The 24,421-nt window shown below is 40.2% G+C and overlaps 1 protein-coding gene across 2 annotated transcripts in view; it reads left to right on the top strand.

Annotated features, from left to right (window-relative positions):
* Nucleotides 1-24,421, top strand: part of MIPOL1 (mirror-image polydactyly 1) — a 302,694-nt gene that overhangs the window by 120,386 nt on the left and 157,887 nt on the right. For both annotated transcript variants that reach the window (XM_075844430.1, XM_075844431.1), the window contains exon 5: nucleotides 14,740-14,845. In XM_075844430.1, the coding sequence (XP_075700545.1) occupies nucleotides 14,740-14,845 (106 nt within the window). The remainder of the gene's footprint in view (nucleotides 1-14,739; nucleotides 14,846-24,421) is intronic.

A 24,421-nucleotide genomic window follows, 5' to 3' on the forward strand; every position in this document is an offset into this window, starting at 1 on the left:
GCTGTATCCCAAAAAGTAAACATTTTTTTTAATAAAAAGTATTTAGGAAGTTGCACCAAACACACTGATACGCATTTTATTAAAAAAATAAAACAATGTCAAATGTGTACATAGCCTTTAAAGAGATATTGATATGATGTTTTTTTACAACAGTCCTTTTTGCAGAAGTGGCTACAGGAAGTGCAGCCATATTGATGGTCAGGAAATTTTATTTTGTCAGCAAGTTCGAGATAGTGACAATTTACTGAGATGATAATTCCGACAAGCTGACAACCAATTTTTTCCACTTCTGCAACAATGTCTATCACATGAAAAATGTCAGCATCTCTGTAAGATATAGAGATACAAATAGAAACATAATTACCAACCCCTGGCTACTTCTCTCATTTCTAATGTTCTAATATATGGCAATTCCCTTTATCAGAGCACCCTTATATTTTGTGACTCATTATTTTAATTTGAGGAATTAAACCTCATGCAAACATCCTGGTGATCCTGGGGGCTCTGGCTGTCCAAGGTATAATATAGATCAAGTGTAAAGTGCAACTTAGCAATACATTTGTGGAAATATAGACTGTTTCACAGGCCAGGAAACAATACTTCCACAATGCACTGATGTCATAACGGGTTGTCTTGCTTATTTGACCGTGGTAAAAGCAAACACATAATGCTTTCCTAGATCTGTCAAATGCTTGACATAATTACTTGACTGTGTCAAAAACAGATTTATTATTGGTTGGTTTTGCTCGCTGAGAATACACGTATGTGACCGCAGGATATAATGACAGACTGACACCTGAATATGTCAATGTTGGTGACAATAATGACCCAAAGCCATAATTAATGTGAGAGCGGGTTCCTGATTATTTTTTTCCATGTAAGTGGGACATGTGTTTCAGTTCTTAGTAAGGTTAAGAGCTCCCTATGAGCCATTTAGAGCATGTATAAGTTTTAGGCAGTTGTGGAAAAAATAAGAAAAGTAAGGGTCCTCTTACCTGGCCCAGACATGGGCCATGTAAATGAGAACCAATAAATGAGACAGCTCGTTGATCGGCGCTCGTTTGCTCCTTTTGTCCCTATACATTTGTATCATGACGGCAGCACGTCCGGGAGATGTGCTGCCGACAACGATAATATTTTCGGCTGCATAAACTATACAATCAGCCGAAGAGCGAGCGTCTGCTCTTTCATCGGCTAATCGTTGCCCTGTTTACACAGGGCAATGATCGGGAACGAGCATTCCTTTAACGCTTGATAATTGGCCCGTGTAATAGGGCTTTAAGAATGCTTTCAAAAATAGAAGTGATCCTAGTTTTCTTTAACAATTAACGAAATGCAAAGTATATTAACAGAAGAGAAATCGAAATCAAATCAATATTTGGTGTGACCACCCTTTGCCTTCAAAACAGCATCAATTCTTCTAGTTACACTTGCACACTGTTTTTGAAGGAACACGGCAGGGAGGTTGTTCCAAACATCTTGGAGAACTAACCACAGATCTTCTGTGGATGTAGGCTTCCTCAAACCCTTCTGTCTCTTCATGTAATCCCAGACAGACTCGATGATGTTGAAATCAGGGCTCTGTGGGGGTCATCATCACTTCCAGGGCTCCTTGGTCTTCTTTACACTGAAGATAGTTCTTAATGACATTGGCTGTATGTTTGGGCTTGTTGTCCTGCTGCAGAATAAATTTAGAGCCATTCAGACACCTCTCTGATGGTATTGCATGATAAAAAATTATCTGCCTGTATTTCTCAGCACTGAGGACACCATTAATCCCGACCAAATCACCAACTCCATTTGCTGTTGTAATCCAGCCCCAAACTTGGAAGGAACCTCCACAATGCTTGACTGTTGCCTGCAGACACTCATTATTGTACCGCTCTCCAGCTCTTCTGCGAACAAACTGCCTTCTGTTACAGCCAAACATTTCACATTTTGACTCATCAGTCTAGAGCACCTACTGCCATTTTTCTGCACCCCAGTTCCTACGTTTTCGAACTTGACCTTGTTTTCACGTCGAAGGTATGGCTTTTTGGGCGCAATTCTTCCATGAAGAACACTTCTGGCCAGACTACTTCGATCAGTAGATGGGTGTACCTGGGTCCCACTGGTTTCTGCCAGTTCTGAGCTGATGGCATCTTCCGATTTCAAAGGGAAGTAACCATGAAGAGTCTTTGTTCTACTGCACTAAGTTTCCTTGGCCGACAACTGTCTACGGTCCTCAATGTTGCCCGTTTCTTTGTGCTTTTTCAAAAGAGCTTGAACAGTATATCTTGAAACCCCACTCTGATTTGAAATCTTTGCCTGGGAGAGATCTTGCTGATGCACTTAAACTACCTTGTAGATTTCTCTTCTGTTCATTCACTTTGTATTTTGTTAATTGATTAAAAAAACTTTTAACACTTCTATTTTTGAAAGCTTACTTTGCAGCATTTTTCCTCAACTGCCTAAAACTTTTGCACAATACTATATGTATATATATATATATATATATATATATATATATATATATATATATATATATTATTTACATACCTTTTGATACGTTTTATAAATTTCTTATAAAAGGGCCTTAGGGCCCATACACACATTAATTAAAGGGTTGTCTACTACCAGACAACTGATGATCTATTCACCGGATAGGTCATCAGTATGGAGCTGGAAGCAGTTGGCTCCGTACACTGCATAGTGGCCGTGCTGCAGAACTGCAGCTCTGCTCCTTTTCACTAAGGCCCCATGCACACGACCGTAAAAAACTTCCGTTTTTGCGGACCGCAATTGCGGTCCGCAAAAACGGAGCCATTCACTTTCATTGAACACTGACACCTTTCCGTAGCACTACGGAAGGGTGTCCGTGCCGTGGAAATGTTCCGGGAATTATGGAACATGTCCGTTCTTTCGCATTTTGCGGGCCGTGCTCCCATACTTTGTATGCGAGCACGGCCCGAAAATGCGGCTGTCAGTCAGCGGCCGGCCGTGCTTGCAATCGCGGGCCGTGATTGCGGGCACGGTCGTGTGCATGGGGCCTTAAATAGGAGCAGAGCTGCAGTACTTCAGCTCGGCCGCTATTCCGTGACCGAAGCTATCAGCTTCCCCCATGGACGTCCGGTGCCTGGAGGCAGCTGATCGGTGCGGCGTTGGACCCCCCACCAATCATATACTGATGACCTAGGCAGTGCCTGATGCGCAAAACTGAAGACATGTTTTATCTCTATCAGTTTTTGCGGAACCGACTCCCAGGACCCCTCGCTATCAGCTGCTTTGAAGGGGGTGCAGCGCTCGTATGAGCGCTGCTTCCCCTTCATTTCTACTTGCTCAATGTGAATCTTCGACACATGTTTAGCGGCGATTCACAGGTATTGCAGCCTTCTTCTCGCATTGAAGGGAATGGGAGAAGGCTGCAATACCTGTGAATTGCCGCTAAATGCGTGTCGAAGATTCACAGTGAGCAAGTAGAAGTGAAGGGGAAGCAGGGCTCATACGAGTGCTGCACCCCATTCAAAACGGCTCATCAGCGGGGTCCCGGGAGTCGAACCCGACCTATCAGCTATTGATGGCCTAACCTGAGGATAGGCCATCAATTTTTACTGACCGGTAAACCCCTTTAAGACTAACATGATATGTCCTTCCCACACCCTCGCAACGCCTCAGACCAAACACCAAAGTGTCTCACGTGTAATTAGAGTGTATTTATTACTTTCATCAGAAATTTTTGTCTCCACAGGGCATATGATAATTTACACATGCCAATGTAAGGGGGATAGCAATCTTGAACCTACCCTCGCTAGTATTATAAATTTAATAAAGTCCGCATAGAGTTTAAGACAGTTAAAGTTATTTCTTACACCAATATTCTGTAGGAAGGGCAGAGAAAAATACATTCGATGTACAATATTTATTATAATTCTATGATCAGAATTGAGGGAAATCAAGGGGACGCTTTTCAAAATATATTTCCATTGAATATTATCCAGTCTACAATGTATTTTTTGTATTTTACTTGACTATTAAATTTAGGTTTACCTGTGATAGCATTAATAATGTGTGTGTAAATTACATAAAGCGCCCTCTTTTTCGTACCTGAGTAAATCATGAAGTCAATAGGATTATGTGGACCTATTATATTACTGTCTTTCACCAACATTTTCGTGTTTACCTGATAAATTTGATGATACCTAAATTATACATTTCCTCAAGACTGTTTAGCTGATTTCAATGACATAATTTGCTAATCTACTAAAGTGATACCCTTCTTAATCCAAAAGTGGTAATCCTGAATTTTCAGGATTTCTTTTAATATTTTCCCATAAGGAAGTGAAACATAGAGACGCTTTAATATCTATCTATCTATCTATCTATCTATCTATCTATCTATCTATCTATCTATCTATCTATCTATCTATCTATCTATCTCTATCTCTATCTCTATCTCTATCTCTATCTCTATCTCTATCTCTATCTCTATCTCTATCTCTATCTCTATCTCTATCTCTATCTCTATCTCTATCTCTCTATCTCTATCTCATATCTATCTATGTATACCATTATATGTGCAAATCCTAACAAACAGCTTATTTTCGAAATGTTCTCTGAAAGAGTTGCCCTGATTCTAATAAACCAAAGATTTCCCTAAAATGTGTCTCATTTCTCCCATCCGGAAACCTAAATGTAGAAGCATATTTATTGCGAGGCTAAAAATTCACGGAGTATGGTTCTCGAATACTAATCCATCATTGAGGGGATGGAAAAGCCTGGATAATAAGGTACTGGAATATGAAAGATTGTGGTATAGATCCAAAAAAAGGGCGGTTAAATGGAAGAAGTTATGGCGTGTTTGGTATCATCACAATTAAGGCCCTGTTATGCTTCTCTTTTTCTTTTTTACTCTGTCACAGGAAGCATAAGTAGGGTTAGACTACAAAAAGTTATTAGTATATTTTAAATGTAATCTGTTTAGTACAAACTAAGGCCCCATGCACATGAACGTGCTTTTGCGGCCGCAATTCCCCCGAAAATGCACGGATGAATTGAGATCCCATTCATTTCTATGGGCCCATGCACACGACCGTGGTTTCCAGGGTCCCTGCATTGCCACAGAGGCTGGACTGCAAAAAGATATGTCTTATTACGGCCGTATCTTGCGGTCCAGGCTCATTGAAATGAATGCACGCGGCTATGTTCACGGCCCTTGATTTGCGGGCGGCCCGCGGATGACACTCGGCGGCCGTCCGACCCGAAAATCACGGCCGTGCACATGGCTACGGTCGTGTGCATGAGGCCTAAACAACAAAAATAAAAGTGTCTTAGCTGTTTGATCAATTTCCTGGAACAATTTTTTTTTCTTACTCCTGTTGTTCAGTTGCGACACATTAATAATGTGTCATTCTAGCTACAATGAGAATTGTTTGGTACAATCATTGGAAAAATTGCTGCATGTAAACGCAGCTTTAGTTTTTGTTGCCCATCTTCTGTCATCACCATGACCTGATAATATGGGGTGCAATGTGACATCTACCAACTGAGTCTTCATCTGATGTCCAACCAGTGACATCATCAGAAAGTGACCTCATCGGGAGAGACCCCAGCTTGTTTCTGTCAGATTGGCAGGTTGTGAAAATAATGTGGATTTCTGTATAATGGATTCTCCCTGGTTCATAAATGTTAATATGGTTTTTGAGCAGTAAAAAAAGTGTAGGGGCAAAGCCAGACTACCTCAATATTGCAAGTATTCACAATCTGTGTTCCCGGGGAAGCAATAAAAACCTCATCTAGGAGAGTGGCAAGTCGATATCAGGAAGATGACAGCTAGGTCAACATATACCTTAATAAGGAGCAGCAGATTTTACCATTGATATAACCTTCTAACCAGCAAAGGTTGGTTTCCATGCCAACATGAAACAATATATAAATAACCAAGAATGTCTGCCAGTCCGAGGTGGTATTTCAGATTTGAACAATCCATTTTAATATCAATAATTAATCTAGTCTTAGCGCTATGACAGTTCTCTGTTTTATACCTTTTATTTCCTCACCCTTAATAAAAGAAACAGAAGTAATATGCATAAAATATTACTGTGATCTACATTTAAAGAGCCTATTTCCGTGAGATCAAACGTTACCTGGAAATATTTATCGCTGATTTACATCAAGTTTGCATTCCAAAAGTTATCTTCTATTCACACAGCTCTGTGTTCTGCTTTTTTGGGGTTTTCTGTTTTTTTTATGGCAAAAATGCAGCACTACTGTCAAAAATACCATAATCCCTACTGAAAGGCTATGTAAACCTTTGAGGGGCATTTAAAAAAAAAACAAAAAAAACAGGTCAGTCAGTGTGTTTGGTGTAAGTTTTTAATTAGTCTTTATTAAAAATTAGTTGGACTTTTTGAGATACAGCTGCTCTGTATTCTGTATACAGAGAAGTTGCATCGTTTGCTATTCACGGAATCTGTCAGTGCCGCGGACGTGACGGGTCCAGTGTCCGCGGTTCCACCTGTAATCTATTGCATCTAAGTTATGAACTGAGTATGTGATGGATAACAGGTGGATCCTGCGTGTCAGAGACACTTTCCCGCGGACCTGACGGGAGCAGGACTTAGCGCTACCTACAGCTACTCTGTATAGAGAATACAGAGCAGCTGTATCTAAAAAAAAAAGTAATATAGATTAATAAAGAGTAATTAAAAAGTTACACCAAACACACTGACTGACCTGTTTATTATTAAAAAAAAAAAATGCCCATCAAAGGCTTATATAGCATTGAAGCCTGAAGGACAACATTATGAGTCTATGGAATTCATTGGAATCTGTTTGAAAATGGATCTGACATAGCTACCGTTGGCCGCTTTGGACAATACCTACTTTTAGAAGGTTCCTTCCACAATTGGTATATCACAAAGCATCCCCCAGCAAATAGCTGTAATATGTGGGTAAATCTGACAGCATTAAATTTCCTTGCATAACACAGTGATCGTTCAAATCAATGGGTTGTCTATTTAATAAAAATACAGATCCTCCAAAGTGAAAGATGCTCTCAACTCTGGCCAAGACATGAGAAGCTTGAACAGACAACACCACATACCATCTATTAACTCCGAATTCTCTAATAGGGTATATGAAACTGTTTTTTTGTTTTTTTTAAAAACTGGACAACCCCTTTAAAGAGAACCTTTCACCTGCCCATACATGTGCAGCATGTAATGGGGAGGGCTGCACAAACCCTGGGGCACTTTACATTTTTTTCCTACCCTCCTCCGTTATTTAGATATCGGTGCCGTTATATTAGGCGCCCGATATTTAAATAACCCCCTGAACTGTCAATGGGGTGTGTAATTGGCAAGGGGGCATGTAACATGGCTGTGACACTGTCCAATAAGCTACGGTCATTGTCGCAGCAAGAGTTGGAGAGAGGAGAGCGAGTGCGCGTGCTCGCTCTCACTCTTCAGCTGTCGGCAGACAAGGACAAGACTGATCGCTTGAGAGAGATCAATCTTGTACTTGTCTGCCGAACTGGCAAGGGGGCGTGTCACTGCTTTGGCCAGTGCAAGAGCTGGAGAGGGGACAAGAATAAGACTGATGCCTTGCGAGTGATCACAGTCTTGTGCTTGTATGCCGACCTGGCAAGGGGGTGTGTCACTGCTACGGACAGTGTAAGAGCTCTTTCAGGCACTTCTCCCTTCCGTCCAGCACTGATCATTCACCCTCAATTCACAGCTAAAATCCGTCTTGAGAGATGAGACGGATTATCAGCTCTCTGTGGTATCCAGTTACATTCTGCCCAGAGAAGTCTATGGGGAGGGGCAGGAGCTGTTGGAGGGAGAGAGAGGCAGAGAGGCATATGCCGAGATATTGCTGCAGCTTTTAGTAAGGTCTATATCTCACCCAAGTGCTGGATTCACAGCTACACTACTCATTACTGCTGTATGATGCCCTCCGTCTTGCTGCTGCTTCTCATGGTGCGCTACAGAGAGATAGGTTCTCTTTTCAATGTGTGCAATGTATAGAAGACATAATAGCAGTCAGGCCTCCCCCCCACTAGCTCACAGAAAATTAAGAGATCGAGCCTGCAAAACTGCTAACAAAAATGCCATATAATACAAGTCATATAATGGCCAGAATTGTGTTATTCCTCATATACACACATATAATAGCTTATTCTGAAATTATTTGTAGACTTTGCTTCCTGCTTGTTGTCTTCATTTACAAGTTTCCCCTGTGTCATTGTTCACAAGGTTCGGTGTTTTGCCAGTGTGTAAATCAATAGAATAACATACGTGCTTTATACAATGCATTCCACTATTATTACTTGACACTAGCATGACCACAAGCACGTGATAGACGTGTTGACTACTGTGGCTCTTACCACATATCCGTTGTATCCAGAATGTTGTCTTCTCCACTTGGGATGAAACTCCGATCACTCACTGACTGCTTTACTTGGCTCATAGCATTATAACAACTCTTAGTAAGTTTTGATTTTACGGGGAGCTATTCTTTTATTATACCAAACCTGACATGACCAGAAGCTATCACTGCCTGTAACCTGTTCCAATACTAATAACGTAACACAAAGAAATAACAGACAGCTATTGTTTTTTGTCCTTACTCATGCTCCGTCTATAATGGCTTTCAACTTTTGAATCTTCCTTGTATAGGTTTGTGGGTTATCACAAAGGGTGTGGAAATATCAGCAGTAGTCATAAAATGCCCCACCTTCAGATTAGATGATGCCTATGCCCTTATCTGTTCTGCATGTGCCATCTGACATGGTGTAGCCTCTCGTAGGCCAAGCAGCTGATAGCTATATCCAAGGTCGAGACTGACTGACGGATTTAGTAACAAATCTAACTGTGCAAAATGCTTATTTCTGAAAAGTGTATGACTAATTCCCAATGCAAAAATAGTCTTATCCCCAATGGTTGGGAGATATTCATATTCCTGTGGGCTGCCACTAGGCAACCTAAGAATAAGGGTACGCTACTCCCCTCTCCGGCTCATTTATCATTCTAGCACTTCAACGTCATTAGTTCTGCATCGCATGCAATGTCCTAACGCTTCCCGACATCATTATGTTGTATGATCTGCGCTGGAGAGAAGAGGAGCGGTGAGTATAATTTTTTTTAAACATTTTTAATCATTTATTGAAATGTTCAATGGAAGGGGCAGAATGTAGTCTGGTCTGGGGGTAGCAAGGTAGGGGCCCAGCGCCGGACTTTACCTTGCTACGCCCCATAGAGTGAATTCTACAATGGATTTCCACTATAATTTACACCAGTTTATTGGAGTAAATTCTAATAAACTTCTTGGGTCGCTGTGACCATGCCCCTTTCCATGAGACCACGCTGCTTTCCACAAAAGTTGTGAGGGTGGCGCAAAAAGAGACGTTTTGCATCTGTTTGTGCCAGAAAACTGGCATAGGAAGATTGATAAACTACACCCAAGGTTGATAAATTATGTCCTGCTCTCCTACTCCCCCCCTCCCCTCTCAATAAACTTCTATGGAAAGCTGTTACCTGATCCCTCAGTGAGCTAAGTCTGTTTTCTCTTGAGACAGAAAAAGCAGTAAATTCAGAATGAGTGAAAAGTTTGGGGGGGGGGGGATAAAGAGAAATTTTTTCTCTAATAAGATATATTACAAAGTTTCTTATGTTTGCTTGTACTATTGATATATGAAAAGTTTGTTGTAAAGTTCATAACATTCAAATTCGCCAAATAATAAGTGACCTAAATTAATTAAAGTGTTGCCCCTGCCAAATAAAAACCTACTGACACCTTAAGTCCAGGCCTTCTGAAGGTTTCCACAAACCCATACCTAAATATTATTACGTCTGACACTGAACTTCTATCTAAACTGAAGGTCATGAGAACTTATTTTAAGTGATTTCAAGCCATCAACATGTTATTATTAGTTATTCAGTGCTTCTTTGTGTCAAGTTAGTAATGTATTAGCAAACCCTTTAAGAGATAAGAGGCGTATTGTGAACTAAATGGGATTTTTTCTTGTCATACTCTTTTTTTTTTTTTTAAATGTCACTCACTGGATTCGGTGGACCTTAGCAGCATTGTTTCACAGATGCGTGTGATTTGTACAAGAAGGTCGTAAACAGCCTCTTCTGACATTATGTCCGTTATGGCACATCAACACTCTATTATTCTTCCTGTCGAATATGGTGTGCCGATAACCAACTCTGGAGATTTACTGTATGCATGCAACAGCTCATACCTTGTTTATGACAAATTGACATCAACCTCATAGTGATTCAGTTTGGGCCTTATTCTGGATCAACATATGAAGAAAATAATAGGTTAAACTTTCTTTAGCTGTACTATTTAACTGCAATGAACGTATTACTTGTATGCTGTTAGGAAACTACGTTGCCACTATGGGGTAGACCTCTGTATGGGTGGTGTCAATGAAGGGCAAAAGTGACTGCTAGTACCCTACATATGATGCCTCTAGCAGGGTTTACAACAAATAATTTAGGCCACTTTTGTCATATGCATCGGGAAAACTTCTGGCTCATACGTCAAACACACTCATGGGCTTCCAATATACCGATGGAGGCCAAAAGAGTGTCCTTTTTGCCCCCGGCGGGCGGTATGCATCGGATACACCATTTTCTGCTGCTTAAAATAGCATAATCGACTACGCTATTGTATCCATAGGCATTCAGTAAAATACTTATAAATGTATATATATATATATATATTTTTTTTTTTTTTTTTTTAAATCTATGCTTACGAGTGATGGATTTCATTATATGGCATCCATCAAACCGATAGGTCATGAGTTTTTCAATAGGTTTTCATGACGTAGCCGTTAAACAGGTCCTATTATAGCTTATAGGTTTCAGATGCGTTATTTGGATGCCTAACCTTAGCATCCGTCATCCATAGGCTGTAATAGAGCTTGTTTAACTGATACGTCATGGAAAGGGTCATTGAGGTTCAGGATATACACTACCGTTCAAAAGTTTAGGGTCACTTCGAAATTTCCTTATTTTTGCAAGAAAAGCACAGTTTTTTTCAATGAAGATAACATTAAATTAATCAGAAATACACTCTATACATTGTTAATGTGCTAAATGACTATTCTAGCTGCAAACGTCTGGTTTTTAATGCAATATCTACATAGGTGTATAGAGGCCCATTTCCAGCAACCATCACTCCAGTGTTCTAATGGTACATTGTGTTTGCTAACTGTGTTAGAAGGCTAATGGATGATTAGAAAACACTTGAAAACCCTTGTGCAATTATGTTAGCACCGCTGTAAACAGTTTTTCTGTTTAGAGGAGCTATAAAACTGACCTTCCTTTGAGTTAGTTGAGAATCTGGAGCATTACATTTGTGGGTTCGATTAAACTCTCAAAATGGCTAGAAAAAGAGAGCTTTCATGTGAAACTCGACAGTCTATTCTTGTTCTTAGAAATGAAGGCTATTCCATGCGAGAAATTGCCAAGAAACTAAAGATTTCCTACAACAGTGTGTACTACTCCCTTCAGAGGACAGCACACACAGGCTCTAACCAGAGTAGAAAGAGAAGTGGGAGGCCCCGCTGCACAACTGAGCAACAAGACAAGTACATTAGATTCTCTAGTTTGAGAAATAGACGCCTCACAGGTCCTCAACTGGCAGCTTCATTAAATAGTACCCGCAAAACGCCAGTGTCAACGTCTACAGTGAAGAGGCGACTCTGGGATGCTGGCCTTCAGGGCAGAGTGGCAAAGAAAAAGCCATATCTGAGACTGGCTAATAAAAGGAAAAGATTAATATGGGAAAAAGCACACAGACATTGGACAGAGGAAGATTGGAAAAAAGTGTTATGGACAGACGAATCGAAGTTTGAGGTTTTTTTGATCACACAGAAGAACATTTGTGAGACGCAGAACAACTGAAAAGATGCTGGAAGAGTGCCTGACACCATCTGTCAAGCATGGTGGAGGTACTGTGATGGTCTGGGGTTGCTTTGGTGCTGGTAAAGTGGGAGATTTGTACAAGGTAAAAGGGATTTTGAATGAGGAAGGCTATCACTCCATTTTGCAACGCCACGCCATACCCTGTGGACAGCGCTTGATTGGAGCCAATTTCGTCCTACAACAGGACAATGACCCAAAGCACACCTCCAAATTATGCAAGAACTATTTAGGGAAGAAGCAGGCAGCTGGTATTCTATCTGTAATGGAGTGGCCAGCGCAGTCACCAGATCTCAACCCCATAGAGCTGTTGTGGGAGCAGCTTGACCGTATGGTACGCAAGAAGTGCCCATCAAGCCAATCCAACTTGTGGGAGGGGCTTCTGGAAGCATGGGGTGAAATTTCTCCCGATTAGCTCAGCAAATTAACAGCTAGAATGCCAAAGGTCTGCAATGCTGTAATTGCTGCAAATGGAGCATTCTTTGACGAAAGCAAAGTTTGAAGGAGAAAATTATTATTTCAAATAAAAATCATTATTTCTAACCTTGTCAATGTCTTGACTATATTTTCTAGTCATTTTGCAACTCATTTGATAAATATAAGTGTGAGTTTTCATTGAAAACACAAAATTGTCTGGGTGACCCCAAACTTTTGAATGGTAGTGTATCTGTTACACGGATACCCTAATAATTTACAGGTGACAGATGCCGCTGTTAGGCATCCATCTTAGCTTTTGTTTAATGTATATTTCGGGAGCTTTTCCCGGTGTATACGTCAAACGGAGACCACTAAATTCGGTGTGAAAAGAGCCTTAGCCTGGTGCACCACATAGTCCCAGTATATACGTCAGTGTTCCTGCCCCTGTATACTGCTTTGACAGTATACTGTACACAGGCTACACTTGAGTTATATTCTTATAACTTAATAATGGCCAAACTATCTCTCAATTTAAAAACAATATTGTATTCATTCACTGACCGCAAGTGGTGATATTGAAAATGGTGCAGAATTAAAACACAAAGTATGTTAGTAAACAGAATACATTTTTCATTTAAAATACGTTACAGAAAAGCGAAAAAATCCATAAAGAGCTATTCCCGTCTTAAGAAGTGATGGTATGTTGGTAGGACACATCACCTCCTGAAAGAAATTGGGGAGGGTTCCAACTGCCAGGACCCCTACAGAGTCTCCTGTCCCCATTGTGTTGCATTTCACTACACAGCAGGGGTACAGGACTCTCGCTGTGCATAGAGAATACTGAACAGGCTACTGCTCTTTTCGTCCTTGGGATTGGCGGGGGTCAGACCACCACTGGCAGGGCTAGAATAAGGGGTAAACTGACTAGTCAGCCTTCTAGGGCACCATTGCGAGGGAGATGGTGCAATTTATGCATTTAAAAAACAAACAGCGGTCCAACGAGTGCATCCGTTTAGTGCAGCAGTGGGAAATAATGCTGAACTTCAAAGACCAAGAGGGGCCACATTATGAAAACCTTGCTTGTCCCACCCCTAGCTACTGATCATGACGTAATGGCATACCTTACTTCATGATATGTTATCACTCCGCGAAATGGTAATGCCTGTATCACCTAAATCTGCGTGTGTACTCTTTATAATGTGTATCTGAGTATATATTTACATATGTGTGTATGTGTATATATATATATATATATATATATATATATATATATATATAATATTAGTATGTATGTGTGTATATTTATATATTAGTATAATATATTATTTTATTGCTGAAATCTGATGACAGTCCAAAACCGTGACATATTAATGGCATGCTAGCTGGGATTTGATTCAGCAATTAGGTTTGGGTTGGCAGTCATACCAATGCATCTTATGGTCTGACGTCAAGCCATTCAGAAGCAGCGGGTAGGATTTCGAGTGCTAATCCTTAGATGCATTTAATGCATTTAACTAATCTAGGTGTTAACTAAAGATTTACGCTGTTAAAATAAAGGTGGATGTAACTGTTCCAAGGGAATTTCTCCCTTATAATAGTTACTCATTTATGATCAGTTCTACTCAGCGGTTTCTGGGAAGGCTGGGTGATAACTCATAGTGCAGTCTGTCTAATTATATATTGATAGGGAAAAGGGGCTGCACTGCCAACAATATGGTTTGTTACCCAAAAACAATTATCAATATTACAAAAAAGATAGAACATAATTTGTATGAACTTGCAGGGTTTGTGTGCTTTGGACAATCCCTATTTATTATCAGATTATCCCAACAGTAAGCGGAACACAGGGTATTCTGCTGCTGGAACCCCCATCAATCCGTCGTAATCGGTGGTCCAACTGCTTAATTTCTCTGCAGCACCACCACAGGAAAAATAAAGCATTACACCCTTCTCATTGAAATCAATAGGCAGTCCTTATAACTCAGTGACATCCAAGGTCCTCCAGAGCGAAAGACGTACTTTGTAGCTGCTCTTTGCTATTTATTTCGAATTTCCTAATAGTTATTTTTTTTTTTAAATCTGTTTTCTAAACCAGCCAACCCCTTTATTTTAAGAGGACAACTGAAGAAATTCTATATACAGATGATTGTTTTAGGGGCAGGACTAGCACCTCCATCCGTCTCTCCAGTCCCGTTATTACATTTACTTAAGAAGTGGTAGTGTATCTTATGGAGCTTTTACTCTGTCTAAATTCTAAACATTTACTTTATAAAATAAATATACTGCCGGAGTCATATTGTTTTTTTTGCTGCGAAGATGTGTGGAGATGGATATGCAAACAAGGAAAAAGGTTGCAGAGCCTGTTCTTATTATCACCCATTGATTGCTGGGTTTCCCTGTTTATTCTCAGCTCCGAGAAGCTCTGACGAGCAAAGAGAGAGATCTGGAAACACTGAAGTTGGATGTGCAGCTGCTGGAACAAGTGACGGAGGCCAAGATAGCTGAGAAGTCTGCAGGTAAGACTAGGCTAGAGCCCTACGTGGACGAAACACGCGCTTGCACAAATGACGTGGCTCACTTAATGCAAGGTAATATTTGCTCAGGGAGGGGAAAGGAATTACTTTTTTTTTTCCTGGACTTTCTGTTGGCGGTTTGGAAGTGCTTGTGTGGCTCTGTGTTTAAGATCCTGGTATTGGTATTAGTGAGAACTCTACCTGCATTCAGGCTGATTTGGGCATTAAGCGTCTTGTTAGCACCATGTCAATTCAATCACAAAGGGCTTGTTTGTTTAGTTGGAAGGTCTTGAACAAACAGAGCTGAAGAAAGGAGGGGAACGGGAAGAAATAAGCGCTCAGATCATGCACCGTGGTTCATACGTGTCACATTGTCACGGTGTTCAGTGTCGATTTTGTCACATGGCTGTGGCTTTATTTGTGCATTGCTGAATGTAGAATTAATACAGACCCATGGATCTGGAGCTGTTTGTAAAGTGTATAAATGAGAACACCGTATCGTTTATAGAAGTATGGATGACTACCGGCTGTCCAGCTAGCGTTGAACTGCACATTTCAGAATTCATGCCAGCCAACAATCGGGCATATGTAGTCCTCATCAACATGGCAATAGTGACATTTACATAGAGAGCATTTTTTACAGCAGGAAAATAATTAATTGGTCAAAATTTTACATTAACCAATTCACAGCAAAATCATCATAGTTTGGGGATTAATGAAGGATTTGTATAAGTTTTCAACCAATTTTTTGTATTGCTCTAATGTACCTACAAAATAAAAACAAATAAAAAACAAGTTTGCGAATAGTCTTCATAATTCTTCCCTCTTGCGTGAGCTGAGGGCTCATGCACGAAAACCAATTCTGGTGCCGTACGGAGGCACTATTATGGCGGCACAAGGAGTTTCTATGGCTCGGTAGTACAGAGCTTCAGTGAGGCCCCATGCACACGACCGTAAAAATTGTCCAAAAATGCGGACCGTAATACGGTCCGCAATTACGGACCCATTCAGTTTTATTGGCCGCGGATGCCTTTCCGTATCGCTACGGATGGGTGTCCGTGCCGTAGAAATGTTCAGAAAATTATGAAACATGTCCGTTCTTTTGCATTTTGCGGGCCGTGCTCCCATACTCTGTGATTACGGGCACGGCCGTTTGCATGAAGCCTGACTCTGTGTGCCTCCGTACAAGTTCTGTGAACACGACTCCTTAGGTCAATTGCACATAATGCGTATTACGTGGGGATGTGCCGCACGGATTGTCATGTGGAAAATCCCCAGCGTAATACATTACCAGTAAAGGAGATTTCAAGTGATCACATCTACGTGTTGCAGTATTTTTCCGCACATAAATTGACCTGCGGTTCATATTTTAAAATCTACAGCATTTCAATTTATCTTGTGTTTCAGTCTCAGAATTGTACCTGACAAGTTTATAAAATAACACAAAAAAATCTGTAGCATAAAACCACACCTAACTCCGCATCAAAATGTAAAAACCACAGCTAACTCCGCATCAAAATGTAAAAACCACAGCTAACTCCGCATCAAAATGTAAAAACCACGCCTAACTCCGCATCAAATGTAAAAACCACACCTAACTCTGCATAAAAATGTAAAAACCACACCTAACTCCGCATCAAAATGTAAAAACCACAGCTAACTCCGCATCAAAATGTAAAAACCACAGCTAACTCCGCATCAAAATGTAAAAACCACGCCTAACTCCGCATCAAATGTAAAAACCACACCTAACTCTGCATAAAAATGTAAAAACCACACCTAACTCCGCATCAAAATGTAAAAACCACAGCTAACTCCGCATCAAAATGTAAAAACCACACCTAACTCCGCATCAAATGTAAAAAACCACACCTAACTCTGCATAAAAATGTAAAAACCACAGCTAACTCCGCATCAAATGTAAAAAACCACACCTAACTCTGCATAAAAATGTAAAAACCACAGCTAACTCCGCATCAAATGTAAAAAACCACACCTAACTCCGCATCAAAATGTAAAATCCACACCTAACTCCGCAACAAAATGTAAAAACCACAGCTAAAAACATGTAAAAAAAAAATGCTGATTTTACCTGCGGAATTAGCTGCGGTTTTGATCCGGATTTTCTGTATGCTTGTAGCCTTATAATAAGTATCTGACTGTTTCTTTTTGGGACCTGATAACACAGGGCAATAGCACGCAGTAATGCAGCTAACTACATTGTTCTACAATTTATCATTTTGTGACCGGCTCTTTTTCCTGTCTATATGTAATAGTGGATCAGCCTTCGGTTATGATGGCGCTACTTATAAGAGAACAGCAGTATTGAGCCTCAATCCAAATTCTGCATGGGAGATAGCGTAAAATCCATACTGTCCTGTCTGTTGGTTTCTGATTCTTCCAGTATTATAATCTTCCTGAATTGCTTGGACTGATGAGCGGCGCTGTGGAAGAGGCAGCTGCAGAAATGAGATCATTTTACATACGTCCCGTCAGTGTAGACAGAATGACGTGAAGACAAGTGCAGGCCTGTGCTCATGTTCGCTTATTCTGTGCTACAATACATCAGATCTGGAAGTTGTGAGACGTGAATTCATATACGCCAACACGTAAGATGTGTAACTTCCAGAAAACGAAACCCAAAACATTTCTTTAGGTGATTTCCATCTAAAATGTCAATATAAGTCCCTGCGTTCTTATCATTTTCACTGGTTTCTATGTTATCTTTTCCTTTCCTCTCTGTTTTCTAAAGTGAGCGTGCCATTACGGCGTTCATACACCCAGCTTTCCTATTCTCCTGAATGGCAAGTGTACTTCATTGTGCAGGAATACATCACCAGCCCCATATTACCAGACAGATTTCTCTTTGCGTAGCTCAGCTACTAAGGGGTTGTCCACTTTGGGCGCTTCTTTCTTGTCAGAAGGGTCACCCCAAAATAAGCGGATCGCAGGACGTCTCACTACTGGGTCCCCGAGGGATCAGCGGTAACTAATAATGTAATTCTAAACTTTTTTTTTCGATGCCAGACAACTGCTTTAACTTTATTGGGGCTCCCATCCAAAGCTTGAATATGTCACCGAGGCAATCGTACGTGCTAAGCAGCAATAATTGTAATAGGATATTTACAGGAGAGGCTTCCAGCATTGTGTTTCAAGGTTTGTGTCAGTGAATGGGAACAGTCCTGCTTACATGCGATGGCTGAAAACCTGTGTAGGCTTAATACTTCTCACAGCTGAGGGTTTGTTACAATTGTGCTAAGAGCAAGACTGTATGGGTGTATAGCCTCTGGATTCAATAAAAAAATTGTCCACATTCACTGACAGCATGCAGAGAAGTTGAAAAATAGGTGGGGAATAGAAACACAAGGGGGGTAGTTTATTATGACTGCCTCTTTATACGCCAGTCTTAATATAAAGAAAAATTTGAGTAAAGTGCCAACATTTATAAGGAGGAGAATCCTCTTAATAAATGAGTCGCATCTTCTGGCCAGCACAACAATCGCGGCCATGTGCCGTCCATTCCCCCCACATCGCCCATAAAAAAAATTAAAAAAATATGCATACTCGCCTCACCGCTCCCCTCCGGGTTCCCCCATCACTCCAGCACAGCTCATACAAGGTCATGACGTCAAGCAGCATCAGGGCCCCATATCCGAGAAAGATGTAGAAGATATAGAAAGATGAGGGAGCCGGATGGAGATGAGGTGAGTATAATATTTTTTTTATTTAACTGTCTATGGGGGGTGGGGGGGGGTAGTCTGATCAGGGGTGGCAAGGTACAGGGCCCAGCACAGGCCTCTGCCTTGCTAACCCCCAAAGAGTGAAATCTAGATTTCCACTACAATTTATGCCAGTTTTCTGGCGTCAATTATAATAATTTTGTCAGGCCGCGTTGGTCACTCACCCTTTCCCCGAATCCATGCCCCCTTTCCATAAGTGGCTAGGGTGGCACCAAAAAGGGCAACAGTTGCAAATTGGGACCTTTTACTACTTTTCTATGCTATAAAAGTGGTTTAGAAAGGTTTAGAAATGACCCCCTATGTATATTATAAAGTCACATGACTTTGTAAGGTTTATTTGCTTAAAACTGGGGAAAAAAATAACTTTTAGCTGTAATATATGGGATCATGTCATATTATATCCCCTTAGAGGGGTGTCCGGTGAACAAGCATCATGACATGTCAGTCGGAGAGGGGGTCCCCCATTCACCATGGATTGTCCTGTTCTGCAGACTGCCTGGATTCTCTACATATCCGAAAACTAAAGCTCCAGTGTACAAAGGAAGGGGCACCTGGTGTTTAATAAGGTTTATGGGCAATATTTGGGGACATGTGTGTTTCAAGTCTGTTCACAATGAACAATGAGAGATTGCTATACAAATAATGAGCAGTTCCCTGGTTGCCCAAGGCATCTCTAACAGACCGTCCTGTACTGTGGCAATACCATCATTGCCTTTGGTACATGGTAATGATTTAGCGCAACACAATAGCGGAGATAAATAATTTTGCATTTCACTTTAACCCCATTATAATCATAAACTTCCCATCTACAGATGCAGCAGAGCTAAGTTTGTCATTTGTCACGTCAGGTTTTCTATAGGCCTGCAGAAAAACAACTATAGGGTAATGTAGCCCAAATGAAATGACCTATTCAGCTCTGCTACACATGCACCTTCCTGTATCTCTCCTCCATGACTCCGTAAACCCGTATATAACATATATTGTATTCCTATATTATATCAGAGTTGGTCAGTACATGTCACATGGGGATAACAAGCTACTTCTTCTTAGAATTGGGCCTTGAGATGGTCTTCCATGAATTCACATATGGTATTAAGGGGCTTTAATTGGGGTCTGAAGACGCTGCAACAAATATTTTTAATTCAATGGGGTTTCCCGTGAGTTTTCAACTCGTCAATAGCAGATGTCATAAGACGGCAATGCTAAAGAAAAAGGATGATATTCTAAATACTTTCTTGGTGCTTGGTCCAACTTAAAGGGTAACTAAACTTTTAAAAAACCTTTGACACGTCATAGTGACAGGTCAGAAGTTTTGATCGGTGGAGGTCCGAGCACTGAGACCTCCATCAATCGCTAAAACGAAGTGGCAGAAGTGCTCGTGTGAGCGCTGTGCCGCTTAGTTTCTGATCGGCTTTCCTCAGTACGGTGTATGGACTCAATAGAAAGTCTATGAGTCTGTACACTGCTCGTTCGGCTTTCCAAGGAAACCCGATCAGAATTGAAGCGGGACACAGCTCACCCGAGCACTTCTGCCGATTTGCTTTAGCGATCGCTGGGTGTCTCAGTGCTTAGATCCCCACATATCAAAACTTCTGACATGTCAAAAGTTTTTTTAGAAGTTTAGTTACACTTTCTTTCTCTGTGACAACCCCTTTTTCCAAAAAATCCAACTTCTGAATTCCTGGCAAAAAGGTCATTTTATCATGGTAGGGGGCGACCTTTTCTTTACAGGAGAAATGTAGTGTTACAAAATGCCCATTAAATGAATGGAAAACCATTGACATCCATATTCCTTAATAGGGTACATGGAAAGGACTAGACATTACTGCATAGTCATCCCGACAAGCTCACTTACTGTCAAAAAGATGAAAAAGTGTATTTTTATGTCATTTAAATTTAAAAAAAATATGTGTCGATCCTTGACCAGCTGAGAACCTGCAACTTATCTACTCTTTTGCTTTCCTTATTTTTACATTATGATTTTTTCTTTTAATTTGGTGCAAAAACCACAAGTATGTAACATTAATCTAATGATTAATCAGACCCATTACCAGCAAAGAAGTGTGACTACAGGACAATTGTTGTGAAATAAGCCTGCAGTTTTCTGATTCTCTGGTGCCAACTTCCTCATAGATCCTGTAAAGATGCCAGAGCAGGCGTGGCACCCACCAACACAACAGTTATTATTTCCCATTTAATTAGAACAGCTTTCGACACCAGGAAGATTTGTAAGACGTTTTGCTGGAAGCATGCTGTATACTATTGTTTTTTTTTTTTTATAATAATATTTTAATTCATGGTACAGATATACATCACAGGTAATTACTAATACATAAATAAAAAAGGAGGAGAAAAAAAAGTTAAATATTTCTGAATTGATGAACAATTTTAATGAGACATGTTTTTTTATCCACAAGGTGGCACTCTTCTATTTCTATTTATGGACAATGTCCGTTATAAAGTTGGATTTGGGGCAAAAAAAAATTGCAATACTACATTTTGCGAACCAAAATATACTGTATACAGACTGAATTCAGACATTTGTACTCCAGAAGGTTATAAAACTGAGTGACATATATGGTGGTGGAGAAAAAATTAGGCAAAACATTATACATAACAAATGAGTAACTTTTTGTCTTTTCATGCAAACGCAACAGGATGAAGTTGTAACTTAAGTTGTTCATTTATTAATGTTACTTGATATAGGGGATAATGACCCCCCTACTGTAAATTATAAGAATATTTCACATCATCAAGGAGTTCTATGACCAAATAAAAGCATTTCTGCAAACTTCAAGGTGACTGTTCCTATAATTCACGGTAGGGTCTGCTTTATTCTTTCTAATATGCACAACAGCTGCTGTAGAACCTCTTTTTGAATGGAAAATGTTGATTGCAGCTGAAGAACTACGTGTCAGTCACCCGTAATTGGCACAGAAAAAGGAACTTCCTGCAAAAAAGGTTCTACAACGGACAAGATTATTGGGAGGGCACTTGGTCTGGGGCCTGCATCACCTTTGACACCAAGGGTGCCGTCGCACCCACCCTCCCTGATGGCTGTTCCGTGATCCTATCCAGACAGAAGAGGTGAAGAAGCCACGCTTGTGGCTCTCTTTTTGGGATTTCAATGGAGAGAGACACTTTTTCTACTGGTGGTTGCAATAGGGGGATCCAACAACCTTCCTGGCGACAAACCACTTCTGCAGGAAGAGCTAACTAGTGCCTATGTAGTGTTAGGGTATGTTCACACAAAACGGCCGAAAAATGGGAAGCAGAACGCCTCTAAACATCTGCCCATTGATTTCAATGGGAAAAACTCGTTCTGCTTTTGAAAAACGGCCGCATAAAAAAACGCCCGCGAAAAAGAAGTGCAGGACACTTCTTGGGATGTTTTTGGAGCAGTTTTTCACTGACTCTATAGAAAACAGCTCCAAAAAGTGCCTTAAAAAATGTCTGAAAATCAGGAGACGTTTCATCCAATGTTAGTGCTGCAGCATATGATTGGCTGCAGCAGTCACAGGGGATGAAATGTCATCCCTGGAGGCCGGGCCGGATGCAGAAGCAGAGGGATCTGGGTAAGTATGAGATTTTTTATTTTATTTCTGAGTTGTGATCTTTGCGGTGGAGTCACAGCTTTTCCGCCGCAAAAATCGCAGCATCTGCTCTTTGTTGCAGGTTTTACCTCCCCATTTAATTCAACAGAGAAAATCCACAACACAAAAGCTGCGATTCCGCATCATAAATTGACATACTGCAGATTAAAAACCGCACCACAGGTCAATTTATGAATGTTTTTTCGGCATATTTTTTACGCAGCGTGTGGATGAGATTTGTTCAAATCTCATCCACTCTGCTGCTAGAGTAATATGCTGCGGATTTTCCTGAATGAAATACGTTGCGGAAAATCCGCAGTATCTACGCTACGTGTGAACCTGGTCTTACTCTTCTCTGTATAATCGCCAGGTTCTGACATCAGAATGTGATGTTTATACAAATATTACTAATGCACATATCGAAATTCCATTTCCATTAACGTGTATTATAAGCCAATTATTGCAATCCGTGCTACGAAAAAGGATCGCGTAGACATTTAACCTATTTAAGCTTCGTTCACATCTGCGTCGACATTCCGTTCATGGGTTCCGTTAGACCTTTTAGTCAGGGGAACCCATGAACGGAAACCATAGCTTTCCGTTTGCATTACCATTTCATGGTAATGCTTCCGTTGCAAATGGTTTCCACATTTAAAATGCGCTATTGATTCAGCCATAAAACAGAAACCTTACGGAACGGAGACAAACGGAAACCATTTGCAACGGAAACATTACCATTGAAATCAATGGTAATGCAAACGGAAAGCAATGGTTCATGGGTTCCCCTGACGAAAAGATGTAATGGAACCCATGAACGGAAGCCCGACGCAGATGTGAACGAAGCCTTAAAGCAACACAATTATTATTTGATGGTTTATGGAGAATAGCTGCTACGTTGTAATAAATGGTAAAATGAATAGAAACAATGTCAAATAATATCACTAAACCTAAAGTTTAAAGGACTTTTTATAAGAACTGTTATGTAAATTTGTATACACGTGTAAGATAAAACACTGATCATGGTTGCAGATCATTTTTCACGACGTCCTATCAAAAATCTCATTGAAGAACACTACTGTTCACCCTGAAATGGCTGATAACAGGGAACAGTAGAGACCAACCGCACACTTAATGTAAAGTAGACTTTAGGTGTAGCATCACATTAAGAACAAAATATATGATATATGTATATCGGCTATATAACGTATACTTTTACTATTTTTATCCCTTGTTTTATCTATATACTGGTTTTCCTATTGATTCTTTTGTTCTTTCTATAGTTTCTCGCTTACATTCCTTATTTTTTCTTTCTACCACTCGGGACTCTGTGTAGGATTAACCCCATAAGGATGAGGAATGAAGATTATGAGGCACAGGAGAAGCTCTTCGGAATATTAATCAGTTTAGAGCGTTTAATTCTGTTTGACTTTTGCAGACACATTTCTTATTAACCTTCTCTACAAAGCCAATCTTTCACTGATCGAAAAGAAAAAGATAAAACCTGTTTCTCTTGTAATTAAAAAAGAAAATACAGACTTAGATGGCTAAATCATTTCTCCATACATAATGAAATTAAGAGAGCGCGGTGCTTTAATAAAGGTACATGTAGCCATACGTATTGGGAAACAGTATATTCTGCCTGTAGTGCCGCCTTGCTCATCTATCTATTATCGTCTTAGGCTCTGCTCAAATTTCTCATCAGAGCTTCCATCCGGGTTTATGTGTTTTCCAGTATTTTTTATGCCAAGAATATCGCACTCTGCATATTCTTTCCGTTTAAAAATACCGATACCTCAACAGACCCCATTAAAATTCAATAGGGTTCGTTTGGATCTGTGGAAAAACAGATTCGGCAAGGTAAGCCATGACGCTAATGTGAGCAAACAAAGTCTTAGACTCCAGACGGATGGTATAACTTAAGCATTTTTACGCATGACTTGGAGAAAAAAAATATTATGAAAAATATATATATTCTTTTTTTACTAAAAAGAAAAGCTCACAGCTCAGATATTAAATTGGAATGGTGAAGGTAAGAAAATTCTAAGTATACGGACAACATATCATAAGAATAATGCAAAGTGATGCGTTCTGTTCAAGAAAAGGCACGATAAAACATTAGTAGTGTGAAGAGTCAGAAAAAAAATTCAATTAATACAGGACTGGCTCATATTTTTAAGATCTCAGAATTTGAGGAGAAATGATAAAAAAAATTCTTATACAATTATATATTAAACCGTTTACATTTT

This window comes from Rhinoderma darwinii, chromosome 12 (assembly GCF_050947455.1).
Source record: "Rhinoderma darwinii isolate aRhiDar2 chromosome 12, aRhiDar2.hap1, whole genome shotgun sequence".
NCBI lineage: Eukaryota > Metazoa > Chordata > Amphibia > Anura > Rhinodermatidae > Rhinoderma > Rhinoderma darwinii.